The sequence below is a fragment of the Colius striatus genome, chromosome Z (genome assembly GCF_028858725.1).
Source record: "Colius striatus isolate bColStr4 chromosome Z, bColStr4.1.hap1, whole genome shotgun sequence".
NCBI lineage: Eukaryota > Metazoa > Chordata > Aves > Coliiformes > Coliidae > Colius > Colius striatus.
Window position 1 is genome coordinate 13,121,221 of NC_084790.1, and position 17,486 is coordinate 13,138,706.

The window sequence follows — 17,486 nt, forward strand, 5'->3', positions numbered from 1 at the left end:
CAGTCCTCTGATCCCATTGGTCCAGATACAGAAAGTAGTGGTGAACTTTATCTGTATGTTTCTCAGGGGGAGGACATCTTGACTGCATGTGTATTAGTCTCCAAATACACAGTGGAAACACCCCGTGAACTCTGTACAGCAAAGTACTAGGTCACACAAGTTTTGGCTGAGGCACTGCTAATTAAGTCAAAATTAGTTAGGAAAAAACAAACAAACAAATACCACACCCCATCCCACACCCCAAAATCTACCCTCTCTCAGAACTGTCTTCATACTGGGGAATAATCAACATCCTAAAACCATTCCAGTCATTAGTACCAGCTACCATCTTCCATGTGAAGCCAGGCCATGTGCTGCATGGATGCAGTGCTCTCCTGCCAAAGGTCCTCCATCCAATTGGTTGAGGAAAGCTTATCCATGAGACTATCCACTGGCTGCTCCCTACTGAAGGGTCATGGCAGCTTGATCAGAATGTTTGCTTCCCTGTTCCCGATGTGCACTACGTGTAGACCCTGGGTCTTGCTCACCCAGAAATAGATTTCCCTCTTCTATCCTTTTGCTCTTTCTTAGCAGCTACAGAAGTTGGACATTCCTTGAGATTCATGATGCAGGACAGTAAAATACATGCTTTAAAGTCCAGTAGCCTGTGTTAATGTAGTTAGCAAGGAAGCACCAAAGTTCAACAGCAAGAGATGGTAAATTTTTAAGACAGATAAGTCTAAAAGATTAAATAAAAGCATCTCTTCAAATGCTGTACTTAAGAAAGAGGTAATGAAGGGTAGTTCTGGCTGCAGAGAGAACAAATCAATTAGGTTGTCAACACAGAATCTCTCAAGGCTAACAGCACAATTGAGTATCAGGTTCCCACATTGGAAACAACTCCCATTTATTGTCATTATAATGCCTGCAAGAAAGAAGAGTTTGCATAAAAATGAAAATGTGAATTACCATCCACTCTGCTTCCCTAATTGCTACTTCTTTCCATTAACAAGGTCAGTATCTTAAGCCTAGGATTTTCTTTACTGGGCTTTTTTAAAAAAAGAAGACTCCACGGAAACAAAGTTAAAAGACTGAAAAAAAAAATCTCTTCAGACTTGCAGTAGAATCAAACAGAAGCATCAAAATTAGGCCCAGAGAAACTGTGGTATCTCATAGCATCAGTAAGAAAAGCTTAAAGTGATCTCACCATTGATAAAAAATATTCACCAACAAGATACAAAAAAAGATCAACAAAGCTGGAAGGATCCCGTTTTCCACTTCAAACCCTCTGAAATCCAGTTAACACCAAGAAGGATAACAATCATTTGAAATGTGTACATTTCTTTCTGTTTACACTTGGTCATACATTTTTTTATTACCCAATGTCATAGCACCACACCAAACAAGACTTTAATTAAATATATCAATTATGTTGCAGAATGAAGATTACTGTTACATTGTACTTCTAGGTTACCTTTTTGAAAGGTATCTCAAAATTACTTTATAGAAGTGGACTTTGTTGTAACTAGAGAAAAAGAATAACTGTGGATGTAGAGAGCCAAAGCAATGCTTTATTCAAATTATTTCTGGGATACAACTCACCTAAATTTCTTTGCCTAAAGGTTAGAAGTTTAGCATAAACTAGTCATCTAAACCTCTCTAATTAGTGACCAGGAATATGGACTACCAGAGAACTCAACTCACCCAAGACTCTAGTAAGAAACAAGCTGAAGGTAGCTCAAACATGCACGTTTATCTTAGACTAGGCACATGACCTTAAATTGTCAAAGGTGAAATAAAACTCGTCATGACTTCAGATTTCCTGATTTCAGACTTGGCATCCAAGTAAAGGTTGTGAAATGCATTTGGTAAACTATTAGCCAGTAAGTGGACACTTGGAGATGACCATTAGAAGGCATGTCCTCTGGTTGTCTACCTCTCCCTTGTTACAAAATGACTCTGTTGGCATACAGTGAAAACCCACAGGTGTCCACCAGAAGCTTAAAGTGAGAATGAAGTAAGCGGCAGCTTACTGTTAGCTAATGAGAAGGGAAAACCATCTCTCAAGTATCTCAAGGCTCCTGAGAGCCTGACATTTTCAGACAATGGTGGCAAGCAAACAGACAAAAATTAAGACAAAATAATATTAAGTATTCAAAAACTGTGAGGCCAAGGACTCCTAATCTGAGATCATTTTACTTGTGTGTTTAATAACATCAAGAAGGGTCAGAAGAAAGGCACAAAATACAAAAAATTACAAAAATTGACAAAGGAACGGTTGCTCCCTAGAAAAAGAGAGAACTTCAGGGGGAAGTGCAGAGAAGGCAGAAAAGACAATATATGGTGGAAAATGAATACGAATTACTTATTCTGCATATTTCTCTTCTTGTAAGAAGATAGAACATCTAACATTTTAATACTGTTAGAGCCATTTTTAACACAAAATATAGCTGGCTGAGAGGCTGATGGCCAATTGGGGTAAAAGGTAGGCATGGTAACTAGGGGACAAAACCATCCCTCTGCACAAGCCGAAGACCTGTTGGTACTGCTGCTGTCCCTTTCCTCAAGGACAGCTCTGAAGTTGCAATTAACAAGCAGTGCAGGCACCTGGCTGATCCAAAACTCTGTGTGAGTTAAAATTTAATGTTTTGCTCCTCTCTCTTACAGTTCCACTAGCTGTAAGATGAAAATAGTAACATTTAGGGTACAGTCTTATGTAACTCCACTGATCTTTGACATGAAATTTGCAAAGCACCTAATAACTCTTGTGAAGGGGTGCCTTTGCTTGATTTAGGGATTAATAAAGGCACATAGAGTATATAACATGATTACTTGCGATACCAAAGGATTTGTGATCCAATATGTCCTTTCAGTTCTACACTGCTATTCCTTTCCAAAATCAGATCCCCAAGACTGTACATAGAACCAAGTTGCCCCACTTAGTAACATAAGCACAATCACTTTTATACCTCTTGTCCAAACAAGGCAGTTCAGACTTAGCTTTAAGCTGAGCAGTTTAAACACAGTTCAAATCAAACTACCTCACCTCTATCGTAAGCTAATGATGCATATACAGGTAAGCACTGCTTAGCAGGTACAAGATACCATGTTAAGCTACAGCATTTTGGTGATATCTCTGAGCTCCTGGTGAATGGAATAGAAGCGGCTATTGGTACCCAAACAGCTGGATTAGGTTCTATCTATAACCATAGCAAAGAACATGCACATATTTACATCAGTTTCAAAGGTCCTACCACTCTTTAGAAATACTTCACCTGTCAGAAAGGATGTAATAGAAATATGCAATGTACAGACAACAGTAATATGGATGTTACCACACTGTGGTCAGTGGTGGCTGACAAGGAGTCCAGTTGTACATACTTTACAAATCTTAAAAAAAATAAATGAAAAAAATAAATCTGTGTGGGATGGTCTAACATAATGCCTCTGTCTAAAGTTAGCTCTCACAATTATCTAACCTGCAAAGCTGTTTGTTATCTGTCTCGCTTCATTGATGCCAGAATGTGCTTTTTGTTGGAAAGTTACAAATGAGAGAATAACTGTAAAATAAATGGAAATACTGAAAATCTCTAGACCTCAAGTCCTGTGTTGGTTTAAAAATACCTAAACAAACATACAAACCTCATAAAGTTATTGTAATAACAATAGTCTCATCTACTTCAGCAGATCAGTTCAGACAAGCTTTGGCTTACTTCATTTGTCCTACTTTGCCCATTTCTGAGATATTTGTTAAATTCAACTTAACATATGTAACAGTGTTGACACTTAAAGAAACAGATGAATGCTGCTTTCTGAAGCATTAATGCCAGTTCTTCCCACACCTGAATTGCCCTGCACAGGGAATTTTGCAAAAAATTTCCTACCTTTAATAAAATTACTGTATTTTGCTTTAGGGTTAAATTATACAATAAAGCAAATACTACCTGAGTGGAATTAGAACTTTTTCTACATACATTTAATCTACTGGAAAGCCAAAGGAAGAAATACTAGCTCAGTCCCAGAGAATGAGTGTTGTGCAAATGCATTTTGTGTTATACTTGTGATAAGCATAAAATGTGCAGAACAACAAAACTGGTGATTGTTTTACTAGGACTTTATGGATCACCCTGTAAGCACTAGTCCAAGCTGCACCTTTGTGAAGAATACACAAAGAGAGAGTATGGAAGATCACATCTTTCCAATTACTATCACTTTCAGGTGCAGATTCAAAGAGATGGGTATATTTGGGACCAATTCATTATTTTTTAAATAAAAACAATTTTAAAACCACAAATAAAACCACCCCAACCTATAAAGTATTACTGAAATTATGACAGAAGATTTCAGCCAAGTAAAAAGAGGGCAGAATCCTTAAAAGACTGATAAATTCCTTAGTTTAATATATAAAAATCGAAAATGGAGTGCAGAAATGACAACCTAATGATTATATTTTCCATTTGGGTCAAGATACAGCTTTTTCTTCTCTTAAAATTTTGACATTAAAGTAATTGTGAGGAAGAACAGTTGTAGAAAGAAAATAGAGTGTGTGAAATTTTCCTTCAGTTAAAAAAAAAAAAAAAGATCAGTTCATCTCATTGCCATGTTTTGCAGGATCATGATCTACAGAAGCTAACATATTGCCACAAATAGTCAGGTATTTTGTTGTAATAAACATCTGCTGATCCTGGATATAGAGAAGTAAAGAAGGGAGCACTTGAAAAGGGCTAAGGAATGCCAGGTACACTGGTTACTGAATAGTAATATTCAAACCAGGTTTTCTTTTGCTTTTGGCAAAAGGACTAAACAGTTTATGAAGTCATGCAGACATTAATGGTTACATTGATTTATTGTGTTTTCAAATTAAGACCACATCCTCAAAACTTTTCATTGAATCAATGCCGAAAGACTATTCAAGTTAGGTTAAGCATATTGGAAGAACAATGCAGTATTAAGCTCACAGAAAAAGAAATATTGGCCAAACCCATAGTTTCCAGCAGCAGATACTAATGTTTGTTTTGGGATTCAGACATCTGAGTAAATACTGAACTTTAAAAAAACATCTAAGTGCAAAGGAGTGCAAGGTAGAGTCCAAACTAAGGCTCACGAGCTGGTACATCTACAGAGCACAGTGTTGTTCTAAGCAGGCAGAGTAATTTGGGTCCAGAATTTGCATTTATATGGCACAGAGCCTGGGCTAATATGTCCTGCCTTTCAGCACAGTTTGTTAGCTCAGGCTCAGCGCCAAAGTGACAGGGCTGTACAGCACCAGGTTCTGCAGTGTTGTCTATGATGTATTGTGCTATATAAGCAAGCTCTCAGGAGAAGAACACGTATTGATCAGACATTTCTTTTGTCATTTATGCACTCTTAAAAGCAGAGTCTCTTTATTGCTTTATGCACTTGTCTCCCTCAAAGTTTTGGGGGCTATTTTTTTATAGTAATGACAAGCAAATTCTTATCCCACATCCTCCACATGTGGAAGGACATTAGCAGTCACCTTCCTACTCACTGTCTTGCAGCTTCTGACAGATGGATTACCTCCTACCTATTCAACCTTTGTTACTGAACAAAAGAAACTCTTCTGTTGTGCTTGATGTTCCTATCACAGGAGTGGCTCTCAGTTTTGTTGACATTCTGATTTTGTACATCAAGTGTCAAGACAGGCCAACCACAGCTCTACCAATAAGTGCAGTTACTTCTTTTTATCCTACACAATTAAAAAGTAACCACTTCTGCCAGTCAATTTTGCCTTCTTATAAGGACAGACATATCAGTACATTTTCTGATATTTTCTGTATCAGTACAAAAGAAAAAAAAAAAACTAAAAAAACAACAAAACCCAACCAGAAGCTTGTCTTGCAAATGATATAAACTCAATCAAAACATCAAACTACTTGGGCAATAAACATCTGTTCCTGGAACCAAGCTCAGCCTCCCCAAAGAGGTAAGAAATGAGAGAGCTATGGATGGGAAAAGGGTTAAAAAAGTAAATAGAAGAGAGAAAAGGAATGTGAATTATGAACAGTTAAGGAAGTGTAAATTGCTAAAGATGGATCTCTAATTATATGTTAATTACTAACTTTTACCATTTTTACTGGAATCATTGTTGACCACAAATTAAATAGACAAATCCTTACCCTCAACAGCCAATGATACAATGCTTTGTGTGTCTTCAACTCCATACATAACATCGCAGCGATACACCCCTGCATCACTCGCACGCAGCTTAGAGAAGGTCAGCGAAGCATCACCAGTCTCCTCTGAGTGGGGTGGAACAGACACTCTGTCTTTGTAGCTTTGACCTATTTTGATGTTGCCGTTTTGGGCCACCAGGACTGTAGTTTCTTTTGCATCTTTTCCACTTTTGTCCAGTTCAACCTTTGACCATTTGATCCGAAGATACTCAGCTGCATAGCTGGAGGCTATGGTGGGTGTGGTTGAAAAGAAGCACGGCAAGACTGAAGTTCCAGAGAGGGATCCCTTTACTAGGGTTTTTTTTTCTGCTTTAACTAGAAAAAGGGAAGAAAAGGAGAGAGAAAAGAGAAATCACATTAATGGAAGAGCGAAATCAGATACAGATGTATTTAACAATTCATAAGCAGGCAAGACCTGAAATCCATGACTCTTAGCTGATTTGTAACAGGACTCAGTAGTTTAAGCTAGAAAAGAGTCTTCACCAATATCCTAGACTACTGATAAAGTCATTTGCTGTTTGGAAAAAAATTAATTCACTCTTCTCTGACTTAATTTCTTTATTTTTATTGGCCTTCTTCAGAAAGTATGCATGCTGCTGAGCTACCAATGTTTACACTTTGCCTTACCTCACAGTGGCTTGTTCATTTGCTCCTATCCTAAGACTAAAACATAGCCCATGACTTTGCATACACAGAATCATAGAATTGCTTAGGCTAGAAAAGACCTTTAAGATCATGGAGTCCAACTGTTAACCCAGCACCACCACAGCCTTCACTAAACTATATCTCTCAGTGCCACATCTGTACTTCTTTTGAATACCTTCAGGGATAGTGACTCCACCACTTCCCTGGGCAGCCTGCTTGACAGCCTCTCTAGTAAAGAAATTGTTCCCCATATCCAATATAAACTTCTTCTGCTACAGTTTGAGGCATTTCCTCCTGTCCTATTCCTTGGGAGAAGACACCAACCCCTACCCTGCTACAACCTCCTTTCAAGGAGTTAGCCTCCTTTTCTCCAGGCTAAACAATCCCAGTTCCCTCAGCAGCTCCTCACAGGGCTTGTGTCCTAGATCCTTTGTCCCTAATTCCATTATTCTTTCAAGGGTTAATTTGTTTTGTTGCACACATATTAAAACAAAAGCCTTTCCAGTGACATTCACTCAAATAGTCATGCTTTTAAAATTGTTTCCTTGTAGCCTTGAGGTCTTTAACACATTGCAGAAATAAGGTGCTTCAGGATGTCAAAGCAAAGAAGGAAGTAAAGCACACTAGGGAAGAAAGCACAGTAGGGAAGAAAGTCCCTACTTGGCTCAGACTTGGCATGATAGGACTTTTATCTTGTTTTATGATATCTCCAGCTGCAAACACTTTACCATGAAATGTTTCTACCTGACAATATCCTGAGGGAAAAGTTGACTACTGTTCATCCAACCTGCACACAGTAACTCTTTGAACAGATAACTTCTGTTAGATTTATTTTTCTATGTGATGTTATTTCACCATAATGTCTTAATGAAGATTAAAAGCACAGGCATAACAGTATCTATCTCCCCTCTTTCCCTGTCCTGCACTCTTAATATTTTTTTTTGAAAGGCAGAATATGCTGACAATTATTTGAAGTTAGCTAGGATTTATAAAGTTTGGAAATAAAATACCTTCAAATACTAGCCACCAACAAAGTGATACATGAAGTAGGAGACATCAGCATTTGAAAAATACCTAGCTATTTTCCAAAATATTATCTCTCCATGGAGTAAAAGATTACAGGGGGTAAGAGACAGGGAAAAAGCAAAAGAGGAGAAAAAGGAAAAATTCTTCATCATGTTGATAATTTTTAATAGAGACAGATGATCAAACATTTTAATAATAAAGTATTAGCTAGAAAAACACAACAACAAAAATCACCAAAAAAATCCCAACACACCACCTCCTCCCCAACAAAACAGACTGACCAAGGACAACCCAGAAGTTTGAATGAAAGTTCTCAGGTCATTTCCATCCATGCCTAGCTAACCAGAAATTCTTGGGAACACAATTAAGATATATAATCATATCAAAATTGATAAGACCAGAGAGAATATAACAATTAGGCAGTACTGTGCCAAAACATCTGCTTTGCACCCAAAGTTCAGCTGAAAATTTCACATGGAATGGCATTATTTGAGCACATTTACCAAAAAGATGATCACTTTGTGATTCAGGCATGCAGTGAGATTTTCATTCTTCCATTAACTCATAAATAGACACCAGTGATGATACAACTCACATTTAACAGCAAAACAAACTAATCACTTCCTATGCTTTGATCCCAGACCTAGAAAGAATCTATTTGTAAAACAAAGACAAAATCAAGTACAATATAAAACTGAAGACTGCAGAAGACATAGGGCTTGAAGACACACCTGTAGAAGTTACTGAAGACTAAAGACTAGCTCAAGAGCTTTGAATGCATACACTTTTACTTGACTCTCACTTCCATTGAGAGGTTGGGGTTTTATTTAATTTCCATAAGGAAATAAAAGTTCAACTAGCTAGAAATAATTCATTGCTAGAAGCTAGAAAGGAGCGATCTTTATCCTGGAAATATACAGTATGGAAACACTGCTCTCTTTCATATCACTTTTACTTTCTTGAAACTTCACTGTGTTAGAATGAGGGAAAGATAAAGAAACAGAATGAATACTCAGTTCTATCACTTGTGATGGAATTACTGCCAAATTTCACAGGTGGTAGATTAAAATCAGTCTCAAAATATTTATTATTTATTATCATCTCTTGTCATCTATATACATTACAGGAACTTCTTAAATGAAAAATGACCTAGTTATAATTATCCTGGCAGACAGAATTTTAATAAACTTTTGAGAACATTGTTTCTCGTTATGACTGATCTGAAATATGAGCACTGAACCCTGAGGAAATTTCCTTTCTTTGCATCTTCATGTCAGCAGACTGAAACCTGTGGCAAACACCACATATCATTATGATACACAAACTAGAGCTATCCTAAATTGGGCTACATTCCAGAACAGGAGACCATGTAGCTACAAACATGGCCTTCTAACTGTAGAAAGCGTTATAAAACACCATATAAAAGGACTTTGTTTTGATGAGGGGAGGGGAGAATTACAGAGAATTAGGGGAGAATTATAGAGAATTAGAGGAGAAAAGTTTTTCCTACTGGAAAAACAAATAAAAATTGGCACTGAGATATAAAATTAAGTGATATTCCTACACAGTGCCAAAAAGTTTGATTTCTTGCACCAGTACAAATTAGCTAGCAAAGCAGAATTTACTGGTCAATGCAGAAAGCATCAATATATTCTATTAATTCAAATATCCCTGTTGTTCCTTTAGTATTTTCTCTATGCTTATACTCCCATGTTATATCACACGCTACTATTAGTGGCGTGTAACAGACTATACCTTCAAAGGGACATGGTGGGCAAAAATATGAACATTTTGTAACTGTAAATGGAAAAATAAGCTGATAAAAGCAGGTATTTACCAACTTTGTTTTATACCATATCTCTACCTTGTCACATAGGACCTACAATTCTTGAAACATCATGAACTCTTAAGCAAGAGGATAGTTATGAAATTACTAAATTAGCTGGCAATTAATACAAGACTTTTTTTTTTCTGTTGCTAACCAATATGTATCACTCACACATAATTAATTTATTAGGGAAAATAAAATACACAACTAAATCCAAATCATTCTGCCACAAACACACATCTTGGCAGAACTCCCAGCAAAGTCAATGGGAGATTTGTACAAGTTGATGGGACTATAGAGACAGGCCAAGAGCAGTTTACTGCAGTCAGATTGTGGACAGACTCAGTAGATAACATGCACTAGTAGTCAGGTATTTTTTTTGTGTTCCCTTGTTTAAATGTTAAATATCTCCAGCATAAGAATAAGTAGCAGGAACAGAACACAGAATGAAAACTTCTCCTGTATGATGTCCTGACATAAGACAGTCTTGTCACGTCTAACTTATTGGGTGGGATTTTACCATAACTCATTACTGTCTTTATTTTCTCGAAATCTAAAGCTACGGTTATGGGTTTGTATCAGTTTATCAGGAGGATGACGGCATGTGGAACACACTCTATTTAGAAAAATTAAATTTCCAGCTTGCCTTTTTGTGTTTTTTTTCCCCCAGAAAAATTGCCTTGGGTCTTCCAAGTCTGCCATTTTGGCTGCAAAGTCAGCTTACCCTACCAATGACAGAGTGGGAGAAAAAAAAATTCCGGAGAACTTTTTTGCTTGAGAACTAACTAAGTCTACAATTTGTACTTTTTTTTTCTGTTGGAAATGTTATAAAACTCTTAAAATAGAAATGTAAGAGGAAATGGACAGAATTCTGTCCTTTTGTATTACATTAATAGCTAGACTGACAGGTTTGAAATGGACAAGTCTCAAAAAAATAATGCCCTACATTCTCCCTGGAGGGACAATTTTGATAGTAATTAAGCATCACTGGACGGAATGCTGCTGAGGATATAGACAAAATCCACATATTTAAAATAATAAAACATTATACTTATTTTTAAGACAAACAAACTGATGCTTAAACCTTTGAAAGAACATATCACACACTGCAATCTAGGGGACTTCTGCCGTCCTCTGGATTACATGACTTTCACTCGTGTCATGACAAATAGTTGCTTAAAATGGGTAAGATAAACTCCATCATTGACCATGATTGCAACATCCAGCTTGTAGACTACAATATCCTAACACTAGTTAGCTCACAGTGAGTAAATGTCACATTAGCAGTACACATAAACCTTGCTTGTGAACTTCTGTCATTAACTCTTCACATGCAGCAGAGCAAACAGCAAAGGTCTCATGGACATGGACAGTGACGCCAGAAGCTTACACTATTTCCTGCTGCCTTCCTGACACAAATATTCTGAGAATTTAAAGTCCTAAAGAAGCCATGCAAGACCATTTGCAGTTTGTCCTCAAAGGAAAAACACTTTTGTTGCTACATAAAATGTAATGACCACACTACAGACAGGTTAGGTATTTCTGAATGTGACCACTGACAAAGACAAGAGTGGAAGAGAATATAAAGGGGGGAATAATGATTAGTGGCGAATGCATAAATCTTCACGTTTATGATTTATTGTGTTCTTGATTAAACCTCAGTTTTGTTATGACTTAAGACATTCAGACTCCAGATTTATGCCTTAAAAATAACTGCTGATTTTGACAAATCTACCATGACTCTTGAAAGAAAACTTTGAAACTTTCAGAATGATTTTACTTGAAATCTTTTTAAAGGAAATATTGTAGTGCATCATACTGGAGTGATTAATTTAATTTAATGTAATAAAATAATATGGAGTGATGCAACCTATTGTGGGAATGGAAGCACAAGAGTTTGTGTTTTACAAAAGATTGCAAGGCTTCAATTCTATGTTTGAATTCAGGATTTAAAAAGCAAAACATAAACTTAAGCTAAGTCTTGTAAATGCAAAGATTTCTTTTTAGAGTATTGTTTAAACAAAAGAAACAGTTATACTTGTAAAGATTGTCTCTAGTCTTGTATCACTCTTCAAAATTGTTATTACACAAACTGATTGACATTTATGCAATACAGAAGGATAGAAGTTGATGCCATGAACCTGGAAAGTATAGCTCCCAACTCCAAAAATAAACTCCAAGTCCAAAGTGTTTTCTAGGAACATAAAGGTCTTTCTGATTCCTTCCAAAAGACTCAGGCAAATAAGAATCAGTCAGAACCTAGTCAATATTCCAGAGAAGACATTGCCAGGACATTCAGACAGAACTTGTTTAAGTACTAAAAATTCTACCCTGGAGATAACACAAGCCATTTAAGAGATGATAAAAAGTGGAGTAACTCAGGCAACATCTCAAGGAGAACTCTAAGGATCCATCTCACTCCTTCTCACTTCCAGTGATGCAATCCCAATCTCTGAATTCTACCAGCACTAGGATCAAATAAGGTAGAAAAATAATCTGCAAGAAACGTCATATGCTCTTTCAAACAATATTCACAAGGTTATTTGATTCAGCTGGCCAAATATCTACATAAATGCTAGTGTCAGCTCAAAGGAGAGCACAAAACTAGTACCAAGAGATGCAAAAAGAGCAGGACTATCCCATCTACTGCTAAAATGTATGTGTGATTAGACTGATCATGGAAATGTGTCCTAAGCACACATGAAAGGACTTTCAATAGGTCACAACAGAAACATTAGGTTTAAATTTCTTGTCAGATTTCTTTATATTATGTTTTTACATGTTCTCCATCCCAAGGCTGATTTTCAGGTAGAATTTTATCATTAGATCTCTCCTTGTGAGAGTGATGTATGACCATTTACTCTCTTTTGAAGCTGACTAATTATTGCTAGCAGCACTTCCTTTTCCTGTTAAATGTTAAAACAGATATCTCTGCCTTAAAGAAACCTATAACTTAGAATCACAGAGTGGTTTTGTTTGAAAAGAACAATCTCCCTGGAATGGGTAGAGACATCTTTCACCCTACCAGTTGGAAGGCCTGTTGAAAGCCTCATCTAGCCTGAATTTGAACATTTCCAAGGAGAGTGCATCCACAGCTTCTCTGGCCAATCCGTGCCAGAATCTCAATTTTCTCACTTTTCCCTTTTGTCTAATCTAAACCAATTCTCTTTCACTTCCAAACTGTTGTCCCTTGTCCTGCTGTGGTAAAAAGTTTCTTTATTTCTTATAAGTCTGCTTGAAGTATAAGCACCTTATGAAATAAAAACTTTCAAGTTCACCATGTAAACTTACAATGCAAGTCCATGATGTCTTCTAACAATAACTTACTTTACCTCCTCAAATGCTTTATATGATCAAATTATTAAAAGTCAGCTGTGGATCCAAGATCCATACTTCAGTCTACACTTACAGGCATTTTACTAAGCAATAAAACTGTGGGAAAGAAAAAAAAAAAAACAAAAAAAAAACCCACTTGACATTAAATAAGCAAATAAGTCTCCGCTCTCTACAAATAAGAAAATGGAAAATCAATTGTAGTAGCTTTCTCACTGCCTGAAGCTTTGAGTCTATTGTCCCTGAGGACAAGTCTAACTGTCCTGGTCTGTTGTATGTTTAATGAAGAATGGAGAAACAAAACCAGCTTTAAGAAGGAAGTGATGATAAGAAATAGTAGAGAATGGTGCTCCCAACCTGCTTGAGGGAAAAAAAAATTCAACATTTTTTTTAGTTGGCTCCACTAAGCACAAGAGTCTTTTCCTTTAGCTTACAGGATTACCTAAAGACTTCTCTAGTAAGAGTGTTTAAGCTGGGAAAATGAGTACACTTGATTTTCCCAAAGGATAAAATTAGTTTCAGGAGATCCTGGACAGAAAATATATGAAGGAAAAAAAAAAAAAAAATCAAGGAAATTCTCTCTCTGAGGCTTGGGAAGCTATTATCCAAATTCTGCAGCAGTTGTATGCACCTTTCCTTACAAAAGGCATGACTCAAAGTTTCAAATAACCATGTCAACCACACATGAATACATACTTTAGCGTCAGCATATTAGTCAACAAGAGAAGTAGTAAAGGCTCCTACTTTCCACCCAAACCAAAGACCTGTTGCTGCCATGACACGTCTTTTCTCCAGGCTCCAGCAACCAAGGGGCCTGCCACCAGCTTTACTCATGGCAGTCCTCAAAAGCAGAGAACTAGCAGCCAGACTGTGCACTCCAGAGGCATGTCCCTGACTGCTCTTTGACAGATCATCAAGAAAAGCAGAAACTGTTAATACTGGTTTCCTCCATATCCAACTTGCATGCGGCATCTTTCATTTTGAATATAGAAAGGGTAGGAGTTGTGACCTGTAGACACAAAAGGCTGCATGGCATGACAAACATGAACATGGAGATATGTCAAACCAGTATTCCTACAACCCAAAGACTTCCTCCTTTCATTCACTACTTCTGCAGCCTGGCTAGGTCTGTCCCAGGAACCTACTCCTGCTCTCATGTCACTGGCATTGCTCACTGCTCCCTTTGTGGCACCATGGAAGGTGTTTGCCCTCCAGTAAAACTAGGTCCCTCTGTCAGTGCTCACCTCAAAGTGCAAGGAGCATCTTAGTAGATTAAAGAAATTGAAGGTGCAAGACATACCTGGCCAATAGGTCCAACACTTCAGAAGCATAGCATAAAGGACATAAATACATTCTTGAATATTTTGAGAAGGCAATATTTATGGCTTTTTACAGTGCAATCCTACAGCACTTTCTTTATTATTACTTGAATTATAGTAATGGCACTTACAAACATCAGGATACATCAGAAAAGCACTTAAATCCTTTGTCAAAACATGCCCAGCCACCAAGAGTTTCCTCAGTAAATCGGTAAGGTAATGAGGAGAGCATAAAACCAAAGTTAGTTACACAATAAGTGTAACTGACTGCAAACTAAGTGGCAGAGGCAAGTCAAGAAACTCAGACTCCTGAGGCTCCAGGTCCTGGGAAATAGCCTACTGATCAGACCACTGAAATGAATTTTAATAAAAGGTTCTATGTATAATAGACTTACCTTTAGGTAGCATACAAGTTATAACTAACGTAGAGTACATCCATAAGATACTCTTTATACTTAACAACATCTTGACCTACAAATAAAGAATAACAAAGTAAATGGTTAGTATTGCATTGTGTCCTTGTCAAGTGTTGCAACTCAGTACATAAATATTTTTCATTGATATCAGAAGTAATCTACTTAAAAAAAAAAGTTCAGTGGAGCAGTAAATAATTCTTAAAATATTAATCATCTGTCTCTTTATTCATTGCTTTAAATTTATTACCATACAGTGGCAACAGTATACAAGTATAATCTGATTACTTTTTCCTAGTGTTGTGCTGCCAGTTCAGACTCAACCTCTATGTAGTTTTATCTCTGTACGAGAAATTACCCTGTAATTTCCTCATTGAAATTGAAACTCATTCCATGAGTTTCAACAAGGCCAAGTGCTGCACTTGGGCCACAACAATCCCCAGCAGTGCTACAGGCTTGGGGAGGAGTGGCTGGAAAGTTGCCAGGCAGAGAGGGACCTGGGAGTGTTGATTGACAGCAGTTGAATATGAGCCAGCAGTGTGCCCAGGTGGCCAAGAAGGCCAATGGCTTCCTGGCCTGGATCAGGAACAGCAGAAGCAGGGAGGTGGACATTCCCCTGTACTCAGCTTTGGTGAGGCTGCACCTCAAATACCGTGTCCAGTTTTGGGCCTCTCTCTCTACAAGAAGGACATTGAGGTGCTTTGGGGAATACACAGGCAGGCTACCAAGCTAGTAAAGGATTTGGAACAAGTCTCATATGAGGAACAACTGGGGGATCTGGGGCTGTTTAACCGGGAGAAAAGGCTCAGGGAGACCTTATCCCTCTCTACAACTACCTGAAAGGAAGCTGTAGCAAAGCAGAGATTGATCTGTTGTCCCTAGTGACAAGCAACAGAACAAGAGGAAACAGTCTCAAATTGCACCAGGGGAGGTTCAGGCTGGATGTGAGGAGGAATTTCTTTACTTAAAGGGTTGTCAGGCATTGGAACAGTCTGCCCAGGGAGGAAGTGGAGTCACCATCCCTGGAAGTGTTTAAGAGACAGTTGGATGTTGCACACTGGAAATGGTCTAGTGGTTGACAGGGCTGAGACAAAGGCAGGACTCAGTGATCTCAAAGGCCTCTTCCAGTTGAAATTATTCTATGATTCTGTTCTATGATTTAGCAACAGATTACAACTCAGTTCATATGAGAAGGGGCTCCCATGACAAACTTCTCGTGAATTTCGACTGTGAGTCAACTTCCACAGTATGATCCTTCCCATATGCAAGCAGCCTGTCAGATGAATTCCTGCTTTTAAGATTTATCCTAATAATATTTTATGGTAGAAATTTGTTACCATGACAAAAGTGTCCCTGTCAAATACAGACTCATGAGTTTCAGGTTACTGAGACCAGAGTGATAGTCAGACTGTCAGTTTCCTTTGGGTTTGCTTGTCACTTCCTTTACAGGCTCCACCTTCTAATAGCTGAAAAGTTCTACACATATTCCATATGTACATCACAATATATTGCATGTTCACAGTAGTATATCATTGGTTTTATTCCAGCTTTTAGTTGAGTCCGTAAATATCATGAAAATCTCCAAGGGAAGCTAACAAAAGCATTACAAGTCCTATAAACGTCAACTACTATTTAAAAAAGCATTTATAAATAGTCCCTCTTCTGTATAGTTACATACATGTACTATCTAGCCAACTTAAAAAATTACTCTCAGCATAGCTTGTCAAACACTGGTGCTGAAAAGTTTTTATCATAAAATCCTGAGTTTCCTGATATTGCTGTCAAAATATGCTACTTGGATTCTTTACTTAGCCAAGTAACCTGAACTGATAGTTTTTTTCCTGTCCAAGAGAGATTAACAGTTGAACTGCTGTAAAGAAGAGTAAAACAGAGATTTCATAGATGCACGTTTGTGTTATAACTGTGGAACTTGTGTATTTCAGCATTTTTAACATTAGCATTTTAGTTCTTTAGTACTTACATGTAATGCTTTATGGTTAAAACAGTAACTAATACATTCAAAAACCTTCACAAGCTATACTGAACATGGTAGCAAAACATACTGAGAAACATCTTCAGAAAACTACTGATGACGTGTTCAGTCTCAGTAAAGTTTTTCTCCACAGCTTACAGCTGCAGCCCAAACTTCACATCAGTCTGTGTGAATTGGCATCTATCCTGTAATGGTTGAACAGTTCAGAAATGATGTAAAATACCTCAAACCAAGCCTTTCCAATGAGGCAATCTCTAACATAACAGCATTATGTTAAAAATTCCCACTCAAAAAGGCTGAAAACCCAAGAGCTTTTAATTCTTTATATGTGGATGACCAGAGCTGGCTGGTTATACTGGGAAACATATGCTGCAACCTATTCCCAGGGCGTGGAGGAAAGAGTACAGCTGCTTTCCAAAGAGCAGGCTGCACTCTGCCAAAGACGCCCCATCTCTGCTTCAGCCATTCAACAGAGCTGAGTGTATAATGTGATATCACTTATTTTGCAATAACAACTCCACGGAATTTGCACTTTTTATGACTGAGTCCCAAACAAGAATTGAGGCTTCTTTGACTCCTTTCAGTTTAAGCTCTATCTGCCGTAAGACCTTTTCTAAAGACTAACACACACCCCTAGCACCATCCAGATGAAGTTTTATCTCTCCCTACACTCACAGTTGCCAAGCTGTACCTGGAGAAAACAAAAGTGGGTAATTAATGACTGACTTTAAAAATCTATGCTGTGCCCTGTGATAC

At 37.6% G+C, this 17,486-nt stretch overlaps 1 protein-coding gene across 1 annotated transcript in view; it reads right to left on the reverse strand.

Moving 5' to 3' along the window:
* Window positions 1-17,486, reverse strand: part of VCAN (versican) — a 114,499-nt gene that overhangs the window by 91,088 nt on the left and 5,925 nt on the right. The window contains exons 2-3 of the mRNA XM_062017876.1: window positions 14,720-14,795; window positions 6,117-6,488 (exon numbers count right to left, since the gene is read on the reverse strand). Of these exons, the coding sequence (XP_061873860.1) occupies window positions 6,117-6,488; window positions 14,720-14,789 (442 nt within the window). The 5' untranslated portion in view covers window positions 14,790-14,795. The remainder of the gene's footprint in view (window positions 1-6,116; window positions 6,489-14,719; window positions 14,796-17,486) is intronic.